The sequence below is a fragment of the Aspergillus udagawae genome, assembly GCF_001078395.1.
Source record: "Aspergillus udagawae IFM 46973 DNA, scaffold_3, whole genome shotgun sequence".
NCBI classification, from domain to species: domain Eukaryota; kingdom Fungi; phylum Ascomycota; class Eurotiomycetes; order Eurotiales; family Aspergillaceae; genus Aspergillus; species Aspergillus udagawae.
The window spans coordinates 539,146-564,255 of record NW_025091266.1 but is presented as its reverse complement, the minus strand read 5'-3'; the positions used below and the strand labels follow the sequence as shown (position 1 = coordinate 564,255).

General features: G+C 50.9%; 9 protein-coding genes across 9 annotated transcripts; 4 read left to right on the top strand and 5 right to left on the bottom strand.

Annotated features, from left to right (window-relative positions):
- Positions 1-880: 880 nt before the first annotated feature.
- Aud_004056 (Ran family GTP-binding nuclear protein) lies at positions 881-1,908 on the bottom strand (the record flags this gene model as incomplete). The annotated part of the gene is made up of 5 exons (XM_043288998.1): positions 881-1,012; positions 1,072-1,277; positions 1,336-1,489; positions 1,561-1,653; positions 1,852-1,908. The coding sequence occupies 5 exons, from the start codon at positions 1,906-1,908 to the stop codon at positions 881-883; spliced, it is 642 nt and encodes a 213-aa protein (XP_043144933.1).
- Positions 1,909-2,533: 625 nt separating this feature from the next.
- On the bottom strand, positions 2,534-3,426 carry Aud_004055 (putative 26S proteasome non-ATPase regulatory subunit Nas2; the record flags this gene model as incomplete). Its single annotated transcript, XM_043288997.1, has 4 exons — positions 2,534-2,668; positions 2,719-3,074; positions 3,128-3,200; positions 3,262-3,426. 4 exons carry the CDS (start codon positions 3,424-3,426, stop codon positions 2,534-2,536), a joined length of 729 nt encoding a protein of 242 aa, XP_043144932.1.
- Positions 3,427-4,060: 634 nt separating this feature from the next.
- Positions 4,061-6,809, top strand: Aud_004054 (putative Rho guanyl nucleotide exchange factor; the record flags this gene model as incomplete). The annotated part of the gene is made up of 6 exons (XM_043288996.1): positions 4,061-4,615; positions 4,681-4,992; positions 5,047-5,247; positions 5,301-5,519; positions 5,584-5,809; positions 5,881-6,809. 6 exons carry the CDS (start codon positions 4,061-4,063, stop codon positions 6,807-6,809), a joined length of 2,442 nt encoding a protein of 813 aa, XP_043144931.1.
- A 717-nt stretch (positions 6,810-7,526) lies between these two features.
- Aud_004053 (SBDS family protein) lies at positions 7,527-7,999 on the top strand (the record flags this gene model as incomplete). Its single annotated transcript, XM_043288995.1, has 3 exons — positions 7,527-7,687; positions 7,759-7,882; positions 7,946-7,999. The coding sequence occupies 3 exons, from the start codon at positions 7,527-7,529 to the stop codon at positions 7,997-7,999; spliced, it is 339 nt and encodes a 112-aa protein (XP_043144930.1).
- Positions 8,000-8,315: 316 nt separating this feature from the next.
- On the bottom strand, positions 8,316-9,410 carry Aud_004052 (mismatch-specific DNA-glycosylase; the record flags this gene model as incomplete). The annotated part of the gene is made up of 1 exon (XM_043288994.1): positions 8,316-9,410. One exon carries the CDS (start codon positions 9,408-9,410, stop codon positions 8,316-8,318), a length of 1,095 nt encoding a protein of 364 aa, XP_043144929.1.
- A 557-nt stretch (positions 9,411-9,967) lies between these two features.
- On the bottom strand, positions 9,968-10,505 carry Aud_004051 (uncharacterized protein; the record flags this gene model as incomplete). The annotated part of the gene is made up of 3 exons (XM_043288993.1): positions 9,968-10,021; positions 10,072-10,388; positions 10,448-10,505. The coding sequence occupies 3 exons, from the start codon at positions 10,503-10,505 to the stop codon at positions 9,968-9,970; spliced, it is 429 nt and encodes a 142-aa protein (XP_043144928.1).
- A 3,008-nt stretch (positions 10,506-13,513) lies between these two features.
- On the top strand, positions 13,514-15,321 carry Aud_004050 (putative NADPH oxidase (NoxA); the record flags this gene model as incomplete). Its single annotated transcript, XM_043288992.1, has 4 exons — positions 13,514-13,608; positions 13,663-13,917; positions 13,968-14,377; positions 14,432-15,321. 4 exons carry the CDS (start codon positions 13,514-13,516, stop codon positions 15,319-15,321), a joined length of 1,650 nt encoding a protein of 549 aa, XP_043144927.1.
- Positions 15,322-15,597: 276 nt separating this feature from the next.
- Positions 15,598-19,186, bottom strand: Aud_004049 (uncharacterized protein; the record flags this gene model as incomplete). The annotated part of the gene is made up of 3 exons (XM_043288991.1): positions 15,598-16,605; positions 16,655-19,105; positions 19,166-19,186. 3 exons carry the CDS (start codon positions 19,184-19,186, stop codon positions 15,598-15,600), a joined length of 3,480 nt encoding a protein of 1,159 aa, XP_043144926.1.
- A 267-nt stretch (positions 19,187-19,453) lies between these two features.
- On the top strand, positions 19,454-25,089 carry utp10 (snoRNA-binding rRNA-processing protein UTP10; the record flags this gene model as incomplete). The annotated part of the gene is made up of 5 exons (XM_043288990.1): positions 19,454-19,830; positions 19,902-22,941; positions 22,992-24,389; positions 24,440-24,584; positions 24,647-25,089. The coding sequence occupies 5 exons, from the start codon at positions 19,454-19,456 to the stop codon at positions 25,087-25,089; spliced, it is 5,403 nt and encodes a 1,800-aa protein (XP_043144925.1).
- Positions 25,090-25,110: the final 21 nt, after the last annotated feature.

Below are 25,110 nucleotides of genomic sequence, written 5' to 3'. Positions count from 1 at the left end.
TCAATATGCGCGGTAGGCGTTGGCGGCATTTTGCGTCCGTTTCGGCTTTACTTCAGATACGATACCCTAGATCGCTACCTTTCCCCTTCTTATTTTGTATTCGACTTCTTTCCTATCTACATTTCGGACAAGTTCGTGTTTATTATTACGACATCGGCAGACTCAGAGCAGAGCAGATAGAATGCAGTCTTGACCCTTAATCATAGATCTCATGCTATGTCACAACTTTGCTACTCACGTACATCCATAATGAATACGCCAATCTGCATAGTGCTCAAATTTCTAGATGTTGTATACAACAGGTTGAGACGTAGTCCTGTTCATTTGACCTAATCCAATTAAAGAAAGCTTATGACGTCACACACAATAAATCGATTAATTAGGACGTTGCTTGTTGGAATTCAAGGAATCGACAAGATACCATATGAGGCGAATGTTTGCTACCTTATGGAGGTCATGGATTACTCTACCTAGGAAGTATGTCTATTTGCCCTGCAGTGGCTTACGCTGTAAGGCTACGTATGGAAGGAAGAGGAGTAGATAACCCCCTTGAAGCAAAGAGACGGAATGGAAACTTTTTTTTCGGACCATCTGTAGATGGCCCAATCTTGTCAACAGATTTGCTTTTTGTTGTCGTAAATAGAGTTATCGTTCGCGAAAAAGAAAAAAAGGGAGCAAAATTGTGATAAGCGTCTAAACTACTAGTTGTGTAAGATTCCAATGCATGACAGTGCCGACCTTTCCCTTCAGGCTATTTCCACCGACCGCTATCGTTGTATCGTAACTCGAGGCATGGCGTAATGAATCCAAATGACCGGGAGGAAACCGCAGGCAAGATGAATGACCGCAATTCGCCCCCGATCCAATCTGTGCGATACGCTTACAGATCAGCATCCTCTTCGTCGGGCAGAGGCATGGCAGCGGCAGTCGCCATCTCCTTCTCGTACTCAGCCATGAGCTCGGGGTTGACTTGGACCTCAGGAGGAGCAAGGGCAGGGGCAGCAACGAATTCCTGAGTCGGCGTGTTAGTTAAAAGTGCAATCACAAGGCTATATAGGCGCGAAAACTCACCAGGGCGGCGTTGCCGACCAGCTTGCGGGCGAGCCACAGGAAGGGCTTCTCGAAGTTGTAGTTGGACTTGGCCGAGATATCGTAGTACTGGAGGTTCTTCTTGCGGTGGAAAGTGATGGTCTTGGCCTTCACCTTGCGCTCCTTAACATCGACCTTGTTACCGCAGAGAACGATGGGGATGTTCTCGCAGACACGGACGAGATCACCTGTTTTGTGATAATCAGTATGGCCATCACTCTCCATGTTAAGTTGACAATAACTTACGGTGCCAGTTGGGGACGTTCTTGTACGTGATACGGGAGGTGACATCGAACATGATGATACCGCACTGGCCGTTGATGTAGTATCCATCTCTCAGACCGCCGAACTTCTCCTGACCGGCTGTGTCCCACACATCAAACTGAATCGTTCCCAGGTTCTGTCGCGAAAGGTTAGTCGGCTCGAGGAAGCTAAGTGGAACGACAGAGCGGGGTTTTTGGCGGGGCATACGGTGCTGAAAGTCAGAGGGTGCACTTCGACACCGAGAGTTGCGATGTACTTCTTTTCGAATTCACCAGTAAGGTGGCGCTTGACGAAGGTGGTCTACGAGGTATGAATGTTAGCGATCCCGCAAGGCATTTCGACACTGGGTGGTTTTTTTTCCCTCTTTGGCGGCGGAGGCGATGAGGAAATCAAGTCCACGCAAGTAGGTCAATGAGCGTCGACCCTTCGTAATTGCAGGCAAAGCAAGATGCCGCATGTCATAAGAGTAAAAAGCACTATGAGGATGATTTTACTTGCCTTACCAGTACCACCGTCACCAACAAGGACAAGCTTAAAGTTCGGTGCAGCAGCCATGGCGATGAATCTGTGACGTTTGAAAATGGGAAAAAAAGTCAAGTCGCGAGAAAATCACGCTGTATTTATATGATGGAAAGTCGTTAAAAAAGTATGCGACTGTTGATGGAGAGAAGTGTGTTCAACAGAACGGTTGAAGCCAGGGAGAAGCAGAGCGAAAGACTATTCTGGTGATGGAATTTTTGCCCCGAGTCGGTCACAACAGGTTGAAGTCACGTGTTGTTGCCTGAGGATGACAGTGCCCCGCGAGATAGCGGTCCAAAGGACGCCTGAGGGCACGTGCAGCCAGTAAATCTACGACTTTGCAAAGTACGATTTTCCCACTTATCTCTTTTGATTTGTCCATGTTCTACATCTTTTACAGATTAGGCACGAAGGTACCTTGGAGTTCCATGCTTCAATTATTAATACATTCTTTCTTGGACTTCGGTTCTCCGCTTGCAGCCTAAACAAACAGTAACGCCAATTTATGCTTAGTCCTACCATCGACTCGATCATAAAAGCCATACCGCATTTCTCATCACAGTAGAAGAAGAGGAGCAAGGCTCGAGCAGACGCCATGACGAATGCATTTACTCCTGCAAGGGCCATTGAGCCAGTGTCAGTCCGGCCTGCTGTTCTCCTGTCACAGTGGAACAAGATGGCAACCTAACAAGCCACGACCTCCCCAATCACGGCGTGGTATGAGTTCTAAACTCAGCTCAGTAGTGTTACTGGACCCAGGTCCGTCCTTTCTTATAATCTTGACGACGATCATGCGCTGCGTAAAGTCAGCCAGGTGTAGCTTGAGAAGAGGATGCGACCACTTACTCCTTCGTTCTGTTGCACTGTTTGTGCTACCTTAGATAGACGTTCGTGATTGATCCAGTTCACATTTCCGAAGCTTCGTATGGTGTCCCCGGCCTTCAACCCAGCCTGATCCGCAGGACTACCGGGCACGACGCTGTTCACCTTGGCAAACGGCGTCCCAATCATTTCAGCATCTGATAAACTGTTCTCACCCAAGTTGCTTCGATGAACTGCAGTCCCGTTCGCACCGCCAGCGGGAACGGCGGCTTGCGCACGTTGAAGGCTGGCGAAATGCTCATGGAGACCCTTTTCGAGATGTTTCATTACTTCTTTGTGGTCGGTTCGCAGGTGAATTATTCGTGCTCGTGTCGTGCGGACTATACTTTAGATTTAGTTTCCGTGCCACATATGGAAATCCGATATACCTTACTCTGCGCGACGTCGATATCGTCTCGTGGAAAACCATCAAACGTCGTCAGGGACGTGTTCATATTCACGCCATGCTAAAAACACACATTATCAGTCCGAACATCCAGAGACGTCTGCGTAGATCGGGAGACTCACAGATGTCAGCACGGCGCTAAGGGCCGCCAGTTCTGCTTCGATACGTTCCTTCTCTTGCATCAGGTCCACCATGGACAGCTTGGACAGGTCGCGGGGAACCCCTCCGGACGTAGGTCCAGAGGGTACAGTGGGGGCGTGAATATTATCGTTCATGGGTATTCCCATCCCTTGATGACAAGGTATAGTTAGACTATCATAGTGTTGTTTGGAAGTTGTTGGTCGTAGTCCAAGAGAGCTAACGGATGGGCGACAGTGGTGGGTCCACCTTAAAAGATAAGTCCGCGGGGTCAGAAAGGCTCCTTTGCTGTTCTTGGCACATCAAGCTTCCATGTTCCACTAATTTAATTGTCTACGCTCCAGGTATAGGTAGATTCAATCCGTCAAATAATAAAATGGACTCTTTCAAATACTCCTGTGTTTGTATTCCTTTCACGTGTTTTTAATCAACCAAGAAGGACGCTATGAATGTGTTGTCACAGTGTTTTCCTGCTATGGAGGAGGCAGGCAGAAACGATGCAGAAGCGCAAGGCAAACAGGAGGTGGATGGACAGTATAGCATTACAGTTGGTCGATCTTCAGTCCTGCAGATCCTACAACGGGCGTCTAGATTTATGTCTTGTTTGTCGTTGCATTGCTTCCTCTGCGCCGGTCGCAGCTTCCATAAAGCTGATGACTCCTGCCGCGCCTGCCGGTTTCTGCACGCCTGCACTATGATCTTTAGAAACGAACTTCTCGAACTTGTCAATCAAACGGTTCATACGAAAGGTCTTCTGGATTAGTCTCGCATGCTCATGCAAATATGGAAGAGTCCAAGGAGGATACCCTATCCGAAACACCGCTCCTTCTAGTGGAACCTCCGAACTCAGAAGTGAAAGTAGCGGATGCGAGTGATTCAGTTCACGACTCAGGCGGACGAACAACTGATTCAGGATTGTTTAGGAGATGGTTTGAAGAGTTCTGGCTGAAGAGGAGTCTTCCATCACCAGCCCAGAAACACGTTGAAGGTTGGCCCGAGATCCTGTTGACCAAGTGCCCTAACGACGACTGGTCACCTCACTGTGGCCTTCAAGATCAGCAATGGGAACAATTATCAGCCCACTCGTCACATCTGGGGATTGTCAAAACAGCGAGCTTCACTGACCAAAGCGTAGGGAGATCAAGGGCTGCAACACAGAGCACCTTCAACCCGAGCATACATTCGGGCGGTCGTGGTTCAATCGAGAGTTTGAGGCCTACTGTCAGCCCTTCGATATCCCATGCAGTGCTACTTCACTCTCTTGAGAGGCGTCAAATACTTCGGGAGATCATCACTACCGAAAGCGACTACGTATTCGGGTTGAAAGCCCTTGCTGATGTATGCCCGAAAGCAGTATCTCGTGCAATTGACCTTGAAACTGACCTTTTCCCGTCAATGACCAGGTACTTCTCATTTGTTCCGTCAGACCCCGGATATATCGCAACGTCCAACAGATTCGAGAACTGCACCAGACCTTCTTGGCCAGGGCTCGTGCCGTGAGCCCCAAGTCTGTTTCGGCCGCATCCGAGGTTGATAAGCTGTTCCCTCAGGGCGTTGCTAAAGGCTTGAGGGCGATTGACTTGAAACGCCTTAATAACCTTCAAAGCAGATCCTTGAGGAAGCAGAGCCTGAAGACATCGATAATTGCCCACCTCAACTCATTGGCTGCGCAAGGTTCGGAAGCCTATGACATCGCGCACGAGATTGCTGAATTGGTACGTGTTTGCATCCAGGCTGACGCTTTATTGTGCTAACTCTTTTCGGTGCAGTCAAAGTCCTTCAAGCTCTATGAAGACTTCTGTAGCAATTTTGAACTACTCTTGCAAGACGTGAGCCTTCTGCGCGGGTCAATACCGAATTGGGAGACCTTCGAAGGAGGCATAGAATCTCTTTCAAAGTCTGTGACGTCCTTAGAGAACAAGCTCTTGACAGATAACAGATCAATGTCTTTGAGTGATCTCGCCGTCAAGGTTTTCCCAACCCCAGCTTCCAGATCCGCCATCTCTGTGCTAACTAGCCTCAGCCAGTTCAGCGCCTTTGTAAGTATGAGCTGTTCTTGAGGGAACTACTAAATTGCACGCCGATCCAAGATGACCCGTTATCGCATGACAAAATCAAAGAAGTACTGGATGGCCTTCGCCCAACAATTGAGCGAGTCAATCAAGCCAATGAAACTCTCAGGCAAAGGGAACTCATTGCAAAAACACTCCTGCTGAGGGAAAAGCTGGAATTGCCAGAGCCGGTGAGACACATAGTCACCGTTCTTCATCGCAGAGATTACTGACAAGCAGGGATCTGGCATGCAGGACATTGTTCACGATATCTACCTACAATTGGGACCCATCAAACTATGTGGCGTCCTTCATGCGACCTACCAGTTACGGGCAGATATTGTGGGTGAATACGTCGTCTGCGCTCTGTTCGAGAGCTATCTTGTTCTGGCTGCTTCAAGAGACGGCTGTTCAAGACTCCGAGCTGTAGCATGCTTGTACGTCCGTGATCTAAAGATCGACACCTTGAGAAACGGGAGAGGTAAGCGGCATACATCCCGACCCTTTTTGACCTCTTTCCCTGTCCGTGGCACACGCTTAATCTCGATACAGGGCTATGTTGCTACGGATGCTTATTTTCGTGGAAGCTGATATTTGAACATCGAAATAATCAGTACGAGCTGGTCTTGAGCGCGTCATCGGCGATTGAAGAGAAGCAATGGAAAACCGAGATACTTAGGGCGGCGGCGGCATTGACCGAGGTTTCGACAGCAGGACAACCGGAATCAAATCTATACTCCTTTGAGGTGCTAGGTCTACTCCCACTCGAATGCTCGACGGGTTTAACACCTCTCTTGTCCCGAAAATCTTCCATCCACTCATTGGCTACTTCTGCGAATAAGGCGAATTTGCAGCACATTGTGATCAGAAAAACGCACAAGCCTGGAGAGGCATCGCCTGAGGCGGATGGAGAAATCGAACGCCCAAAGATCCCCCCTTGGGCCTCAGCGCTGGTCCTGACAACAAGAAGACAAGATAGAGTTGATCTGGAACGATTCATCTTCAACATATATACAAAGAGCTCACTGCCTTATCCTGGAATGCCTCCGGCGAAAGGCAAAGACTTGCTCAAGCCTAGTAAGCTTATGGTAGCTATCCGGGAAGGGGTGTACAGACGTTCTAGTTCCGGAGGCCTTCCAACCGCTAGGCGTCCTGCCATAGTACTTGCTCCTGCAAAAACCAGCAAAAATGAGCAAATCGGCCGGGGTGAGAAGGGCAGAACTGACGAATTGCCTGTTATCGAGGACAAGAAGGCTGCCTCCCCTATGAGTCGCATGGGAACGGTTCGACGAGCTCTTACTGTCAGGTTTCAGGCCAGACAAAAGTCTGCTTCTCATGCCGATCTGCCTTTGCAGTATAAGGGGCAAACAGACCAACCTTCTACCAAAGTGTCAGTACGAGACATCTTCAACTCTGTATCTCGGAGGAGCTCAAAGAGAGGTTTGCATATAGCTTTGAGCATGGATGGTGGAGCACAATGATGCAATGCACATTGAAAGTACGACATACACGCCATGGATCACTGTCAGGGATACAGAAATGGTATACTATTATTATTATGATCACTTTTCGTTCATTTTGCTTCGATAGGCAGTGGGGTTGCCGGGTTAGTGTGGGTAGAGGACTGGGGATAGGCATGGCTGGTATTGCTGCACCCTTGGCGAGACGTAATGAAATAGCATAGGAGACTACGGATTAGCCTAAGCTCAAAGTCGAATAACGGTGACAAGTGAATTACATGATGAAAGATCTCCCCACCAGGCTTCCCAGTAGCAGTCAATCGGCTGGGTTGCGCTGGGCAAAGCGGATCCGTCAACAGTTGAATTGGAGGATGAAAGTCGTAACTGGGAGAGACCGATGACGTCGGAGGGGTTGATGGCTGTGCAGGTTCCTCAACAGACGACCTTATATAAGGAGGACTCGGTCTGCAGCAGCTGTAATCAATAATTGACCTCTGCTGAAACAATATCCAATTCCTCTCTGACAAGTATCATATCCTTTTTCCCCTCTTAGCCTAGACGCTTCGTTCTCATACTGTGAGCTTCCTCCCCGCATATCACCTTAGTGACGTCATCAACCATCACCTCACGCGATCACTCCTTACGACCTCTCGAACTTCCCAGAAGCGTGATTTTTCCTTCATATCAATTCTTCATACCTCGACTTCATACCTTAAACATCACAAGAAACCAAACAAAATGCGTGCCAACGATCCAAGCTCCAAAGTCTTCTACAAGGGCAACTCGGACGACTTCATCGTCTTCATCGACGACCCCGCCGCCCTCAAGAACTGGAAGAACGACCGCTCAATTCCCCTATCCGACGTAGTAAACGGGTTCAAGATCTTTGTTACTCACAGGTATGCCTATACCTAATTGATTTGATTTGTTTCCACCTATAATCCGTATGCTAACCCAAGGCGAACTGCAGACACGGATCCCAGGGTGTGCTTGATGGCGCCAGCAACGCCAGTCTGGACAATGAGTTCGGGACTCACAATATCGATGATTGCATTGTGAAGATCTTGGAGAAGGGATCTTTCCAGACTTATACTGTAAGTTTTCTTTCTTTTTTTTTCGTGTCTCAAGTCAAGGGCGGAAGCTGATTTATGAACTAGCAAAACGAGCACCAGGCCGATACGAACCCGAGCAATGGCCCTGCTTTCCGGTAGATTGGGGTCGTGGCTGTGGTTGTTCTCCAGTTGAATCGTGGGCTTGAGCGGTTTGGCTTGGCCGCTATGCTGCACTACATTCTATGAGTGATGATGATTTATGGGTTTCCTTCCCGTGGTAGGAATGGATCTGAGGAATATGTATCTAATGCTAGGCCATTACCATATTTCAATGGACAATAGATAGCGGGCTGAGCTTGCTGTCCTGATATTGATACATGAGTTCAGATTTGGGTTAACTGTGTTAGAATTGTCGTAGATTATCGTGATGTGTATAGCTATATATTGTATGGCAGTAGAGAAGTCTATATGCAAATCATTGGCTAGGCAGCTTGCCCGCAAGCGCCTCTCGGCGCTGGACAACCCAGCTTCCCAATTCGTTCCACACAGCTTGTTTCTCCGCGATACTCATCCCAGCAGCCAGGCCGCTCGTCGTCGTAGCGACAAACACCCGCGCGCCTTCCCATCCATCCGGGCCATCACATCGCCCCATATTCTCCGTCTCGTCCTGCCAGCCATACCGGAACTCCTCCTTGCGGATCGCCCTCCCCTTGCGCGCCCGCCACACAGCCTCCCAGATACTCTTGCCCACGAGGCACACCGCCTCGGGCCGCTGTTTCGCGACCTTCGCCTCAAGCACGGGGACACCCGCGTCCATCTCGGCCTTGGTGAGCATGCTTGCGTCTCGCGTCGGACGCTCGACGATATTCGTGTTCCCGATGTTGTAGAGTTCGGGAAGGCGGTAGGTGTCTGAGGGCGGGTGGCGGATGGGGGTGATGCCGGACCAGTGGAGGAGTTTCCAGAAGAGGTTGGAGGGGTGTGCGTAGGCGAAACCTGTGGTGCCGGTCATGATGCCTGGGTTTACGCCGACCAGGAGTAGGATCAGATTCGGCGGGATGGTGTCGCGGAGGAGGCAGATGGAGGATGTAGCTGGTGTGGAGGGTTGTCGGCGACGGGAGCGAGAGCGGGAAGTCTCTTCGGGAGTTGTGGACGGTGTGAGAGGGGAGTCGGGTCTTGATGGAGCTAGCGAGGTGGTGGAAGAAGCGGAGCGGGAACGGGTGATGCGTGGTGTAAGGCTGGTGGTTACGGGTGAGGATCGGCTTGAACGGAGGGTTCGTGGTCGTTTGATGGGCGGTTGAAGTGTCGAGGCATTGCTGGATGGATCACTGGGTGGTTCTGAGTGAGACTCGGGCTTGCGCTTGATCGTTGCCATTAGAAGATTCGGCGCTGAGGCGACCTTTGACAGCGACTCCCTTGTCGATGCCAGGCTCTTGGATGCATGAAAGTATTGGTTCAGTCTGCCGTTGAAAGTGGTCTTTTTGTTCACAGGGACATCATATTCGTCGTCGATGACAGCTTCATCTTGACATCCTTGAGAAATGTCCTCAACAACAGGAGCAGGTGGCGACATGTTTGCCTGTTGACGAAGACCTTGCTGGTGCGGATTAGTGGTGATGGAGTCAGTGGTTCTCGCAGGAGTATCAGGAGACGGTCTGCGAGGAGCTCATGGACCCTTCAACCCTGATATTATTGACTCGAATGACTTTGTGTGAAGTCTGCTTTTATCCTCCTCGTGAGATATCTACCCTGGGAAATACTGTTCTGGGATCCAATCACAATGGCGTTGCCACTCAGGCACGGTTGCTGGCGGTCATGTGACTATTACCGAGGTTTGGTATTAAGCTGGGCGAGAGAGATTTCTTAATCAGCGACTCTAACTTATATGTCCAGGTACATGTAATATATACAAGAGCAAGCAGCCCACTGGCCTTTTGCAGCTTCGACTTCTAGACCAGCCCACTATACCGGCGGGCCATATGTTACAGTCCCATAATCGCCCCTGCTGCCCTGGCGACTGAGTATTAATTCTTTCAGGTTCCAACGCCTTATAGTCCTGTTCATGATTCGTTACGTCGTATATTCACTTCGTGATATGTAGAGTTCTTCAATAATGGGGATTTCGGACTGTTATACTTTGAGGAGGTGTCGTTTCGGCAAAGTCCACGGCTCCGGACATACAACCTGTCATTCGTCAGATAATGTATGCGAGGAAATCGAAACAAGAGACTCACCTCGCCTTCGGTGTACGCCCAGAAGTAGACCGCAATTCCGATCAGATAGTAGATGGCAGGATCCGTCCCCTGGTAGAGAAGGGCAGCGAGGAGAGCGCTTAGAGGGTACATGATGAGTCGCACTTCGATGCTGCGGTGTGGTAGGGTCCCAGCGAGGAGGTTCAACGGCCATTCCCATGCGATGCCGAGCAGGCCCATTATGAGGTTGAGGATTTGGAGGATCGGGGTAGGTTTTACAGCGCTGTTAAGATTTCTTGTGGTGAAGTCCCAGAATATCTTGGGCCAGATGAAGCCCTCCACAGCGCTGCCTACTTGATCTAGGAGGCCAATGTGTCAGTTAGTCGTGGTGTAGTCTGAAGACTAAAGAATCACATACAAGCTGCAGCGGTGAGGATGATCAAGCGGGCCCAGTGGTTTTTGATCAGCCTTCCCATTGCGACAAGAATACGACGATATCGAGATTATTGAAGGCTTAGACGCTGTATATTTGACAAGAACGCTTTCGTCCAGCGAAAGACTTCCATGCAGAGACCGAAGGGCTCAGTATTGCTCAACGTGTCGTGGACCGTAATCAGACGTCCGCTCTGCCAGTTGGTCTCGCATAGGGAATGATCGGTGACAGTGACATGGCAGTTGAACAAAGGTATAATTACTCTTATCTTCGCATGAGTCGAGTCGAATCGTAAAATTTAAGGTTTGTATCACGGATATCACATCAACGGAAGACGATCAATGCGTCGAAATCAGACGACAAAGGCTTGCGAAGAAATGTGAAGATAGCGTGATGGCAGGATGAGTGGGAGGGGAAGCGATTAGTTACATAGATAGCTCACAGTGCCAAATCAGCAGAGCGAAGGAGACCACATGATCACTAGCGAGAATATCTCCACGCAGTAGTGCAGAATCATAAAAATAAATACTTAGCACTGCAGAGGATTCCTCGTTCTGGGATGGTCAGAGCAACTGTGACACGCGCAGTGTCTGATCAATCGCCTTGAAGCTGAGAACCAATTGAAGCGAAAGGCCGCTCGAGGCCGTCGAAGCCCCTCTTGGCTTCTTCATGCAGAGAGTGAGAAAGCATGAACGATTGGGCGAGAGCATGGACACTAGCGAATAAACTAAATGAATTCGAGCTGGGAAATCCTGGAGATGCTGAAGCTGGTAGGTTGGGAGTCCCTAGTTGGGCGCTATGAGACGTGCAGGATGAGCGAGTAAGAGGACGAGTGGGAGAGGACACAGAGCGTGACAGACTGCAGGAGATTAGCGGGAACACGCTTTAGCGGCCGATGCAGCTGTGTGATCACAATCCTCAAAAGACAGAGTTGAGCAGTCTATCATCTTGCGAATATCGGACTTCAGTTACTGGAAAAGGGAAATAGTAATGGACTGTACAGAACGGCATCTCAAAGACTCGACCGACACCAAAATGTCCCTTTACTTCTATGAAATTCTGTTCCGATGACTTGACAGTTGACACTTCTACAGGAAGTACAGTATAGTTCTGACTCTAAATGCGATGGCGAGGATTTAAGAAACCGATATGCCAATGAACCGATTGTATATGAGACAGTCGAGAACGAACGGTCGAGATGATCCATTCAAGCTTATACTTCGGCACGTCTCAAAGAGCAGACTTCGTCTCACCGTCTTTCCATCTCATTGTTCTTTGTTTTTAGGTGGAACAAGGTAAATATCTAATTGACGGAGATTATACCTTTGAATCCACGTGCATATCTTATAATACTACCCCTCGTTTTGTATTCCTTTTAAGGCACGATTCTTCAGGCCCTCGAGAGCGGCGCAAGGTCGGAGATATTGTCAACTTTGGATTAGTGGTAGATATCTATGAATAGACATATCTAGATACCTGAAATGAACAGGGCCCAAGGACTATATTTGGCATCAAATTTAATATGAACACAAACATGAAGGCTGGTACCACAAGTATCGGCATACTTATCTGGGGGAGGCGTTCTGATTGAGATGCAAGAGTTCGTCTTCTGATTGGCTATAAGAAATGTGACGGAGATGAGCGCCTGCAGAACGTCCGTGATTGGTCAGTTGGCTGTTTCTAGCATTGGGGACTGGCGATGGCTCTCAGTACCTAGAGTCAGTAGTACAGAGTGCCTAGATAGAGAATATCCAGGTGCGTTTATCCGGGCGCACAAGAGTTAAAAATAAATCAACATCAGATTTTGACCATAGCACTAGCTAGGATGGTTCATGATTGATCCCGGCACCACATGGTTCGCTGATGGAGCCCCCAGGATTTGAGAACGCCAGTGGAACTTGGGAGAGCAGAAAAAAGACAGCGAGAGGACGAGGAGAAAAGACGCCCCTTGGCGATTTACCGTAATAACTGGCAAGTCCGAACGAGGACTCCTGATAGGCATGGCATCTATCACACTCAGACGATCTCGGCGTGCTCTTGACCTGGAAGAGATCATATCCGAACAGTGACAAAAGGCGGAGACTTTCTCTATCCAGTCCGTCACTTTACTCATTTATCGTATGATGGGTAATTGGCAATGGACCGGCAAGACTCAATGTGTAAATGAGCACCTATACGGAATAGATGGATGGTTGTGATGATACTGGCCAGCCACAGAAGGATTGGAAGAGAGGCATCAATCAGAGGAGTAAATAAACGCCAAGTGCATGAGCATGGACGTTTGCCTGGATAACTATTGACTTGCGCTAAGAATTCAAAATACAGCACTATCCAGTAAATGATTAAATATAGCATATTTAAAAAGATCATTAGCAAAGTGAAGATTATTATTATGATTCCCTGCCTGTGCTGGTGGCTTCTTTGACCCCTTCCCCCTCTTTCTTCCTCCCTGCAGCCAAACCACAGCGCTGGGAAACCAAGCAAGCTACCTAAGCGAACTTCCTGCAAAAAAAGCCCTCCTCAACGTCATCCCATCATGTCTAACTAGTTCGGTCTGTCTATCCAACCATCCTAGATGCTGTTCTTTATTCTTTCTTCTAATACCGTTAGACTTTGTTGATCATGAATCTCTTCGCCTCAGCTTCTCTCCTTGACTGTCACTTGCCCTGTAGCGTTAGCCGTTAACCTGTCCGGCATCGCAACACTTACGCGCCGCATTGCGATCTTCTCTTGGCCATAATAACCGTGAAAGGTCCTATATGGAGGCTCTTAGCTCTGGTAGATCTGACATTGACAAGAAATATCGGTACATGACTGTCTCGCTTATCACCCCTGAAGCGACTGCGTTCGACATCCATCACGAACTCCCACACCAGTTGCCGACATTGGATTTGATTTCAATCCTTTTTTGAAGGAATTCAGAAGTAGTTGACTGTTACAACATTGCTATTAATCCAACCGGGATCCCTTCAGGGGTAATCGATCCTCGCCGGTCGATGATCCCCAATCCTCTGCCCAGATATTACATCCTCCAGACTCAGCCCCGTCAACATGCGGCATCCACTGTCTTCGCAATTTACAGGATCTAAGATTGTGTTTTACTTTCTGTTCTGGGGTGTACATATTGGCATCTTCGCCGCAGGATGGTACGTCCAGATATAGCTCGAGGGACCGGATGACGCTGACGGATATGCGTTCAGGTACATACAAGCATCAAACCACAGATTGGACGCCCTCAATGCATTGAAGTGGTCTGTGTGGTTCTCCAGAGCTGCAGGTCTTGTCTTGACCGTTGATGGGACTCTTATCGTACTGCCTATGTGCCGGAACCTCATTACTCTCGCCAGACCCCGAATTCGATGGCTGCCCCTTGACGAATCTATATGGTTTCATCGGCAGGTGGCGTATGCGATGCTCATCTTCACTATCATACACGTTGCTTCCCATTACGTCAAGTAAGTCGGACGCCGTTGAATGCTCTCTGCAGATGGCTAATTCACCGAAGTTTCTACAACATCGAGAAGGACAAAATCCGCCCCGTAAGTGCTATCCAGATTCATTATACCCAAGCAGGCGGAATCACCGGCCATGTCATGCTTCTATGCATGATGCTTATGTATACCACTTCCCACCATCGTATTCGACAGCAGTCCTTCGAGACTTTCTGGTACACGCACCACCTGTTCGTTCCTTTTCTGCTGGCCCTCTACACACATGCAACTGGTTGCTTCGTGCGAGACACTCCAGAACCAATCTCCCCATTTGCGGGGAAGAGATTTTGGAATCATTGCCTTGGTTATGAAGGTTGGAGGTGGGAACTGGTAGGGGGCAGTCTCTACCTCATGGAGAGGCTCTATCGCGAGATTCGGTCCAGACGCGCCACCGTTATCACAAAGGTGATCCGTCATCCATATGGTAAGCGAAACCCCGCCCTGTTACTGTGCTTGCCGTTATCTCACAACTCGTCAGATGCGATGGAAATCCAGTTTCGCAAGGACAGCATGAAATACAAAGCCGGACAGTGGCTCTTCATCCAAGTTCCCGAGGTTTCCAACACTCAGTGGCACCCCTTCACCATCACATCCTGTCCCTTCGATCCGTATGTCAGTATCCACGTCCGCCAAGTAGGCGACTTCACCCGAGCGCTCGGTGACGCTCTCGGATGCGGTCCCGCACAGGCCAGAGATATGGAAGGCTTAGACCCGCTGGGGATGTACGAAGTCGCCCTCCAAAACGGGCAGAAAATGCCCAAGCTCCTCATCGATGGGCCCTACGGCGCCCCCGCCGAGGACGTCTTCGAGAACGAAATTGCCGTCCTCATCGGCACTGGCATCGGCGTCACCCCCTGGGCCTCCATCCTCAAGAACATCTGGCACCTCCGCTCAGGCCCGAACCCGCCCCGGCGTCTCCGCCGGGTCGAGTTCATCTGGGTCTGCAAGGACACCTCCTCCTTCGAATGGTTCCAGGCCCTCCTGTCGTCGCTCGAGTCCCAGTCTGCCAGCGCCGCCGCCAGTCAGGGCAGAGCCGAGTTTCTGCGCATCCACACTTACCTCACGCAGCGGCTCGACGAGGACACCGCCGCCAACATCTACCTCAACTCGGTCGGCCAGGAGGTCGACCCGCTTACCGAGCTCCGGAGTCGCACGAACTTCGGCCGGCCGGACTTTAACCGGCTCTTCACGGCGATGCGAGATGGGTTGCATGACCAGACGTACATGCCCGGCTTTCATGCGGCCATGACGACGGAGATCGGAGTGTACTTTTGCGGCCCGAATGCGGCAGCCCGGCACATCCGGGAAGCGGCCAAAACGGCGTCCACCAGGGACATCAGGTTCAAATTCTGGAAGGAACATTTCTAGTATCTAGGCGTTAGGTTGCTGACTTCCTGGCTTTGCCGTGCTGAACAGAGAACCATCAGCTGCAGGGGATATCAAAACAGAGTATCATGAATGAGTTTAACGTGTTACGAGTTATGACTCTCTTTATTTGATTTTGGTTGGATTATACAAGGTATTGGGCCTGCATGTATCATAGTACAGAATCGTTAATTCATTGCTTCTCGTACACAACTGCTATCTTATGAATACGATAGTTCATCCCAATACTGAGAAAGGACCAGAAGCGCTGTTGCGCATCTACAACTGCATACGCTCATCCTCACTCTCCGCATCGTCGGGCATCTGAATAGGCCCCAGAGGCATAGTAGCACCCTCGAGCCTCCTCGCCGCAAGTCTATCCAATTCATCCTCGATATCGACATGGATCCGCAACTCCTTCTCCACAAGAACGTTGTACACGCGGCGGAGCTCGTCGAAGCCCATCCCTTCCCCTTTCTTTGGGGAATCTTTGTATCGGTCCCGGACGACGTCCGCGCGCAGGTGCGTAAACGCCAGCATAACGAGTTCTTTGGACCAGGGACAGGCGCGAATAGCGCGGTAGAAGACTTCTTTGGCGCGGTTGATCTCGTGCCGGGAGAGTTCGAAGAGGATGTACAGTTTCCAGAGGGTGAGGCTTGAGCGCGCGGTTGATGTGCTGCTGCTGGCGCCGTTCGTGAGTGCGCCTGTGTGGGGGAGGTGTGCGGGGTCGCCGATGGCCTTTTCGAAGGCTGCGCGGACGGAGTGTAGAGTCGAGCCTGCGTAGACAGGGCGGACGAGTTCGGTGTAGATTGAGAAGAGGTGGGAGGTTATGGGGATTTGTTGGGCGGTTGTGCGGTCGTGGCTGGTGCGCTGTTTGGTCTCTGAGGTGACGTCTCGGACGACTTCGCGGACGCGTTCTTCGATGCGGAACCGGGACTCGTTCCAGGCGAAGAGGGATAGAAATATGGTGTTGTGGGGGAAGAGTGAGATGCTCTCGGTTAGGAGGGAGCGGATCTGAGACGGTTTGTATAGGCTGCTGGTGCGGACATGATAGTAAATCAGTCTCGCCCGGGCTTGGTGTAGCAGCTCGGTTGTGAAGGTCCGGAAACTGTGGAATCGCTCCGGTAGCGTGCTGAGACTGGCCATGGCACGGCTATATGCCTCCAAGGCTTTAGTCATATCGAAGGATTGGGACAAGTATGCAAGAAGAGCCAGACAATCCGTGCAAGCAACGAAAATTCTGGCTTTTCTGGTGACCAGGGCGTTTTCTTGGGCTTCTGAAAGAGACTAAAATGCGTCAGCTAGTAGTCCAATAAAGCAGGTGGGTAGAACTCACATTCTGGGCTTTCAACAGACTTGTCGCGCTAAACATTGTTTCGGTAAAATCGCTCGGGACAGCCTTGAGGTCAACACTGTTCTGCGGTATTGAAAGTAGCAGGTGGGAGGCTTGGGCTATATTTCGAGCATTAAGCGATTCCCAGGTCCAACTCTGCCACAACAGGACAGAATCGATCCTATTCTCATCGGAAAATGTCTTGCTCATGGAGAGAGTGGTTGCCCAGGCATGTTCGGCAGCCGTGTGATTGCCAGAGCGATATTCTATGAGAGCGTAGGAGTTGTAAAGGCGCAGATTCGAGCTCCTCTTCTTTAGAAGCGACTTGGCATACTTCCTGGCTTCTTTGCCATTGCACGCTAATTCCACGGCAAGTGCATACTCAGCCAGGTCATCGTTCCGCGGATTTGCTTCTATCAATAACCTGAGGGTCCTCCGAGCCCAGTCGGGGTTGATATCGTTTCGTGAGTCCATGGCAGTCTTCGTCCACGACCGTAGAGATGAGAACCAGGCCTCTTGGTCTGCAAACAGCGTATCCGTGGTTTGTATGAAATTTGTATGAGGAAAAGACAATGGGGATACAGCGGATGGCTCTGTACCGTCGGTTTGATTTTGAAGAAAACCATCTGTTGTGATCTCCGTGTTGCTCATCGACTCATTTCGCAGAAAATTGTCCCCAGCCCAACGACTGGTCGATTCCAGATTCTCGGGTGACTTGAGTGGAGGCAATTGACAGTAATACATGAAGCCATCGATCAACACGTTGGTCGAGTCCACATCCCAAACAAGGGGTAAAATCTCTCGGAGATCAGATGCAATTACTATACGGTAGGGATCGTCTTCGTCGGTCTCGTCCAGACTCCGCGCGGGCAATTGCGCATTGGATATCCGTTCTCTTTCGCAGACGGTCCAGGATGCAAAGATTGATCGTAAGTCGACCTTGAACTGAGGTGCGAAGGCCTTGGGTTCCATGAGAGCATTTTCTCCCGATCTCCAACCCTTTGCGCCCACCTCTCCGATTCGAGAAACTTCTGATTCCCAAAAGTCAAGGAATGCTGAGAGTGTTTCTTGGTCCTTTCCGATACTTAAATCCTCTGGACGAAAGAACACTGTTTCAAGAATGGCCTGCCAAAGACCAGCCGCATGCTCTGTGAATCCAGCTTCCCTGATAAAACAAGTCAATCGCAAAAACAAGTAGATCTGGACATGACCTTTTCCCGGCCCTTCAGGGCCAAGCCTATTCAGTTTCAAGCATTCAAGGTAGGTGTTGAAGCACCTTTCATAGGTAAAGTCGAGAAATTCCGTCTGACGAAAATCAAGGTATTTGATCCAAAGGCTAATGAATTGTGAATTCGCTTTCAGCACTGCCTGCCATTGCGACGAGAGCTTCTTCGTGTCCCATAGCTTTGCACCTTCTTCTAATAAACCCAGCAGAAGGACATCTTTGAACGGACTATTCCCGACTTTTTTCAGCGCTTTCTCGTACAACGACAGTTTAATGTCGGCCAAGCTCTTTCTTTCCGCGGCGGTCAAGGCGCGAGATTCTCTTTCTGAACCTCTAAGAAGCAATTCCTGATGATCTATGAGGCGGAGCCATGCTTCAATATCTGTCGGGTTTCGTTCAACGTCCCTCAAGAGTTCTGCGTTGCGAGACTTGATTTCCTCGTCAGGATCCACTCGAAGGCCGCCGTCACTGGAGTCCGTGTCCGACACGGCCTCCAAGTCGCTTGGAATATCATCTTCGGGTTTCGCTTTACCATGAATCGACCTGTAGGCATATCGCTCATCTTCCGTAGCAATATCTTCTGGCGTTCCTTTGCGCCTCCGTTTGGCTGAACCATCGAGCGGAAGAAAGTCCTTCGAGGCCTCGACTGCGGTATCCAACAAAGGGTCTTTTCGCACCCGGAGAAGCTTCGTGCGTTGCTTCGCCAGTCCAGCAAAGGCACTCTTTGACTTGATTCTCTTCGCGTCCGTACGCGAAATGCCCGTCTTCAGGATCAGCGCATCTCCTTCCGCCGTGTCACGGTCGATTCGGTAGCTCGTGGGAAGACCAAGCACGTTTCCTCGGCCGACTCGGTGATAAAGGGGAACATTGTAGCGATGTAATGTCCCGTAAATCAGATTGTATTTGTCGCCTTTGCGATCGATAACATACAGATCAGACGCCCCGTCCTCTCCCTCTCTCACGACGGGTTTCGGTGCGCGCGCAGATTCGCGTGTAGGCTCCACATCTCGTTGTTCCGCATCTCTTCGGGTCGGACGATGCTCCTTCCGTTCTTTTCGACGCTCTCCAGACCGCGAACGCTCCCGACGGCTTCTATGCCTCGAGTGGTGCTTGGACTTTTCGTCGCGACGGACGGACTCGTGACTTCGGCGATCGGAAGGCCGATCACCTTGGGGCAGAGGAGCTGGTGGAGGCTTGAAACTGGCAAACCGCGGTATGGACTTTTTCTCCTTCAGCAATCATTAGTATATGCGCAAGATACAATTTGAATTTCAAGTAAATAATCTTACCTGGGAGCCCGAGGAATCCATGCTCCTGGACGTGAGACATCATCGGGAGACTTCAAGTGTTGCGGAGTTGGTGTTGGCTGGAAAAACTCCGCTCCCGCTTCCCGCAGCCTTTTTTTTTGGTTGGAGAAAAAAGTCTCCAAAAAAAGTCGCTTTCACCATTAGTCGATCTTGACGGAAAGAAGCTGCCCAAGGAAACAACAGGGTTTTCACTTGGAAAGCGAAGGAGGAGCTCATTGAGCGATGGGTGTCTAATCTGATTTCTCGACAAAGCACAAAATATTATCCATAATGGCTTCGTCCCTCGCCGCGCAGCTGTCGCAGATTGCGGCAAAGTCGACAAACCAGCTCGATCTCAAAGCTCAGAGAATAGCGCATTCGCAGTCTCTGATTTTCGACAGGAAAGTTGCCAGCACTCAGGATTTCGACACGGTGTACCAAATATGCTACGAGGGCTTCCAGGAGTTATGCCAGTTGGATGCACGATTCACAGCGTTCGAGCGCACAATTTTCAGCGAGCAGAGCAAGGCCGAAGATCGCACACAGCTGACTGCGGCTCAGAATAAGGAGCTCGACGTGGCCTTGGAGGCTTTTCTTGCTCTGGTTGGAGGACGATTACTGTTGAATCCTGCTGTTAAGGCCGTCGAGTGGCTTGTCAGACGTTTCAGGTGCGGAAGCCGTGATCTCAAAAGTTCAAGTACTCTGTTTCTCGGACGTGTTGGGCTAACGAGACACGCAGAATTCACGAATATAACACTTCATTTACGATTCTCACGTTTTTACCCTTCTATACCACCCCGTTATTCTTGAATCTCCTGACTATCCTTCCCGAAGACTTGACACCGACCTTCAAAGTCCTGATTCCCTACCAAAAAGCCTCGATCAATCCACCTCGCCACCCACTCGTGCACAGTGCTACTACGAATAAGTCCTTCTTGGCGGCATTGAACAGCTATGTCCTCCAGGTGAGCCGGCAGCAGGCGCATCATCATGCGCTTCTGGCATTCTGGGCCGGCATCTACACCGAGGCCGTTGCGGGAATGCTGGATGCATCTCGCTCTGGACGCCGAGAAGTCGAGAAACAAAAGCACGAAGATATTGTCATACGTGTGCTCCCAATTCTCAACGATGGTTTCGCTTTGAAGAACGTCTCGGAACTGGTCATTGGCTGCTACATGGTGTCCGTGGTGCTTGCACAAAAGGCGTCTCTTCAGGACAAGGTCCTTGACGGTTTGATGGAGGCCGTTGCCGGATCGTGGACGCAAGAGACAGTCGAATCGGGCCTGGTGTGCCTGGCCGTTCTGGCACAGCAAAAGCCCGAACCAAAATTACCGAGACGTGCTTTGAAGGCGATCTTGCGATTGGACGATATTCTCAAGCGGTTGACCGAGATAGCGGCACAGTATAAGACCTCTCATCTTCTTCTCGGGGTCATTGCCGGCTGCCTTGACGAGCTTCCGAAACAAAAGGACACAGCACGCCTCGATCTCTTGTCCCACATTTTCCAGAACCAGCTCTTGGGTGAGCAGGAAATGAGCAAGGCCATGGCCTTGGTCCTTGAAGCCACGAGCAGTGTCCACAAGGATGGTGTCATGTCTTTGGATGCTCAGGCACGCCTTGCAGATCTAATTCAAGTATTCAGCCAGTCCGAGTCCCTGCGGCCTATTTTCCAGAAGACGATTGCGGAGTCATCTTTCGACATTGCTACGCTGGAACACAATCTGCAGACAGTGATTGATACCGCGCCTGCGCCTCGTGCTGTGCAAGATGTCGAGATGGAGGATGCTGAGAAGGAAGAAGTACAAGACAGCTTCTCGTCGGCTGTGGAATCCTTGAGTGGGGAGAAGTCATTCAAGGGCTCTTTCCTCAGCGCACAATCCATCCCCGTGTTCGAGAAGCTTGTCCAGGCCTTTGCACTGGCAGTTGGCTCGAACGAGCAATGTCAGACCTTCTCCGATCTGGCGGCTCTTGGGAAGAGCGAGGCTACAAAGTCCCCTCAATATCTTTCATTCTTCATCAGAGTCTTCTCTGGTCCGTATCCCATGGGCACACGGGTCACAGCTTTAAATATGATCACCTCTTTCCTCGCATCCACCGAGAACCCGAATCTAGACTTCCAGGCGCTGTTGCCATTCTTGCTAGTTGCTCTCACAGATCCGTCAGAACGTGTTCGCCGTGAGGCCGCTGCAGCCCTTGCTGCTGTTGGTAGTCTCTACAAGAAGAATAAGAAGGGAGAGGTTGTTTGGGCTCGCGACAGCCTCTATGGTCAAGTACAATCGAAGGACGTTCAATGGCTCCCCACTCGTGACGCGCAGAAGGTTTTGGAACGTGCAGTGCTTCCTAGTTTGGAGGAATGCATCTTCGATGCAGCTCACATTGGCAAGGTTTTGGAGAACACTCTTCGGGGAGTCTCGGTCGATGCGAATGCGTCTGAGCTCAAGAAGCCTCTCAGACTGGCGTTTTTCACCTTCCTGTGCTCCCATGCCATCCAGCTTCCGCTGTTCACGCCTAAACTTGGCTTGCTCAACATTCTCAACCGCATCGACAAGGCTGGTGGAACCACTCGTACGAAAGAGCTTGAGCCTTTACTGAAGACTTGGCGTGGATTTGGTGAGCGTGAAGTCCAGGAAATCTGCGAGAAAGAGCGGGTTCCTGTTTCGGACGTGGAGCGTCAGATGGTGACGATTGTCACACCCAAGGAGAAGGACGCCATTATGATTCTTTTGTCGAATGTGAGCCCTCACTCGGAGTCACTGCGGCCTTCTTTCATTGCAGCCGTCTTTGGCCGCATAAAGGACATCTGGGCTCGAGTGGCGGAGGATCGTCAGGTTGTGGCTGCGGAGCAGCTGTTTGATATCTCGCTTGGCCTTTCCAACTTGCCTCTTGTGAATAATTGCAGAGATCTCCTCCGCAACGTTCAGCTCCCGGGCTCTGTACTCGCCCAATTCTTGGAAAGAATACCTGTCTCTCTTACTGACATGGAAGCTCTTGGGCCTGCGCCAAAGAGAAGACGCACTAGTCAAAACAACATGATTGCGATGACTGTGAAGGATGAGGCGGAGTTTGGCAAGGTCATGGAGAAGATGACTTTCATCCTGGAACTTGTTGACAGCTCATCACCCGAGACTCATCCCGAGCTCGCCGACGGTCTCTTCCAAGCGCTGGCTGCTCTCCATCACTTTAAGTCCCAGATTCAGTCCGGCATGAGCTATTTGCTCAGCTTGACCCTGGGTAGTCTGCTGGCCATTGTCAACCGGTCAAAGGAGAGCGCAAAGGCACAGTTCGATACCTCGGTCATTCGCGCCGACCTGGTCGTGGACTGCGTGCGGACCACTGAGAGCCCTCAAGTGCAGAACGCGGCTTTGCTTCTCGTGGCCGGGCTTTCCGTCATTGCCCCTGAGTTGGTTCTTCACAGTGTGATGCCCATTTTCACGTTCATGGGCTCCAGTGTTCTCAGGAAAGATGATGAGTACTCGGTTTCTGTCATTGACCAGACCATCGACCAAGTTGTGCCCGCTCTTATCCAGTCCTTGCGTGATCAGAAGCGTGACGTGGTGTCTGGAACGTCCGAGCTGCTGCTAAGCTTTACAGCTGCGTTTGAGCACATCCCTTCGCACCGTCGTCTGCGCCTCTTCCATGCTCTAATTACGAAGCTAGGAACGCAGGACTTCTTGTTTGCTGTTTTGGCAATGCTCGCCAATAGATATGCCATGGACAAAGATGTTCTCGTCCTGATGACAGGCCTCGTTTCTGATGCTAGTGCTGCTGTTGAGCTTACGGTACGTGTTTATCCTTCCGCATTTCTGGACTATTTACTGACAATAAACAGACCTATAGCAAATTCCTCGGATTGGTCAGCGACTCGCTCAAGCCGAAGCCTGGCATTTCGCAAGTTCTCCTTGGAATTGGTAGTGACGATGGGCGCGAGCCTCAGAAGGTTGCGGTTGACCTGCTTCGTGACCTGGCCTATCTCTTTAAGCATTCGTCTCTCAAGGTCAAGATGGCCAAGACATTTGCTTCAGAGGACGAAGAGGCTACCAGACAGCTCCGTACCCTCTTCTCTCAAATCCTGGAACAGGTCTTGACGATTGGCGATTCCGTGCAGAGCATGAAGCTCGTCAGCCAGGCAAACGGCGACGTCCTGGCCGCGTTGTTCGGCACACTGACACTGGTCGACTTCCTCGATACCATCGAAGTGCTGCTGCAGCGGCCCAACGATGAGCTCCGTCGAAAGGTCCTCCGGCTCCTCGAGGGACGCCTTCGCCAGAACCCAGAGCGCGACGGCGCTTCTCAGATCCGGGTGCTTGACTTCTTGCCTACACTTGTTGACATTATCCGCAACTCGACAGATATCCTGCTCAAGCACGCCGCAGTTGCCTGTATCGACCGCATCGCCGAGAAGTACGGCAAGAAGGACCCATCACGGGTTATTGGTGCTGCCCAGGTTGTGGCTAGCGAGGCCTGCATTGGCCAGATGGATGACCGTATTCGTATCATGGGTGTCTTGTGTCTTGCATCCATGGCTGAGACTCTTGGCCAAGCCATGATTCCAGCACTTCCGGAGGCCCTCAGCCGATCCCTGGCTCTGCTTGAACTGAGCTTGGAAGAGGGCAAGGAGAACTCCCGGTTACACGATGCCGTCTTCTCGTTGTTCTCGGCGCTCTTTGTTCATATCCCGTATATGATCTCCGGCACTCATCTGGATAAGATTCTTCTGCTCTCTTTCAAGTCAGCCAACGCTGAAGACTGCGAAGACGAGAGCCGACAAGAAGCGTTGAAGATGATGGCTCGAAAGGTTGACATGGCTGCAGCGCTGGGAGCGGTTGATCGCAACTGGCAGTACGCCGTGCAGGCCGGGCCGGTCGCCGCGAAGGAGACGCTGGAGGTGGTCAGCCTCGCCGTGGAGAAGCATCCCAAATCCGCGACTGGCAAGAATATTGGGGTCTTGTCGAGCATCCTGTTCAAGGCATTCGATTTACGCCGGGAGCAGCTTGCACTGGGAGCGAACGCCACCTTCGATGCTGTTGACGTGGATGAAATTGAATATGCCCTCAACGACGTAACGATCAAGATGATCTACAAGCTGAACGACACCACCTTCCGTCCTATCTTCACGAAGATGCTGGATTGGGCCACGTCTGGTCTACCGAAGAAAGATACCCAGGGCAGCTGGGCCCGACTTACGACGTTCTACAAGTTCTTGCAAGTCTTCTTTGGAACTCTTCAGGTATGTTATCACTTCTCATCAAAATGTTTCACCATCGCTGACAAAGATAGTCTATCGTCACCGGTTATGCCAGCTATATCATCGAAAGCGTGGTTTCCGTCCTTGGCAAGGCCAGTCCGGCCGACAAGAGCACCAAGGCTCTGTGGTTGGCCACAATGCGTTTGCTCCGCAATGCCTTTGAGCACGATCAAGACGGTATGCCTTTCCCCTTCTCTTCTCTTCTCTTGATGGGTTCAAGCCGAAGCTAACCCTCGCAGAATTCTGGCAATCTCCCTCGCACCTGAACAAAATCTCCACGCCCCTCATCAACCAACTCGCACACGCCACGAATTCCTCCACGGCAGCTACCGTGATCGCCGAGGCCGTCCCCGCCATCACCGAGCTCGCCGTCGCAGCCGACTCAACAGACAACCACAAGGAACTCAACACCGCCCTGATGAAGTTCCTCCGTCCGTCCGCAGGCCCGAACGGCAAAGCCGCTGGAGGCGAGAACCCGCACACGCGCCTCGCAGCGCTCAAGGCCGAGCAATCGCTCACCGAGCAGCTCGGCGAGGAGTGGCTTGCCCTTCTGCCTGAGATGCTGCCGTATATCAGCGAGCTGATGGAAGATGAGGACGAGAACGTCGAGCGCGAAGTCCGCAAATGGGTTAAGCAGATTGAGAACGTTCTGGGTGAGAAGTTGGATGATATGTTGACGTAGTCGAGTTCATTGGAGGGAAGC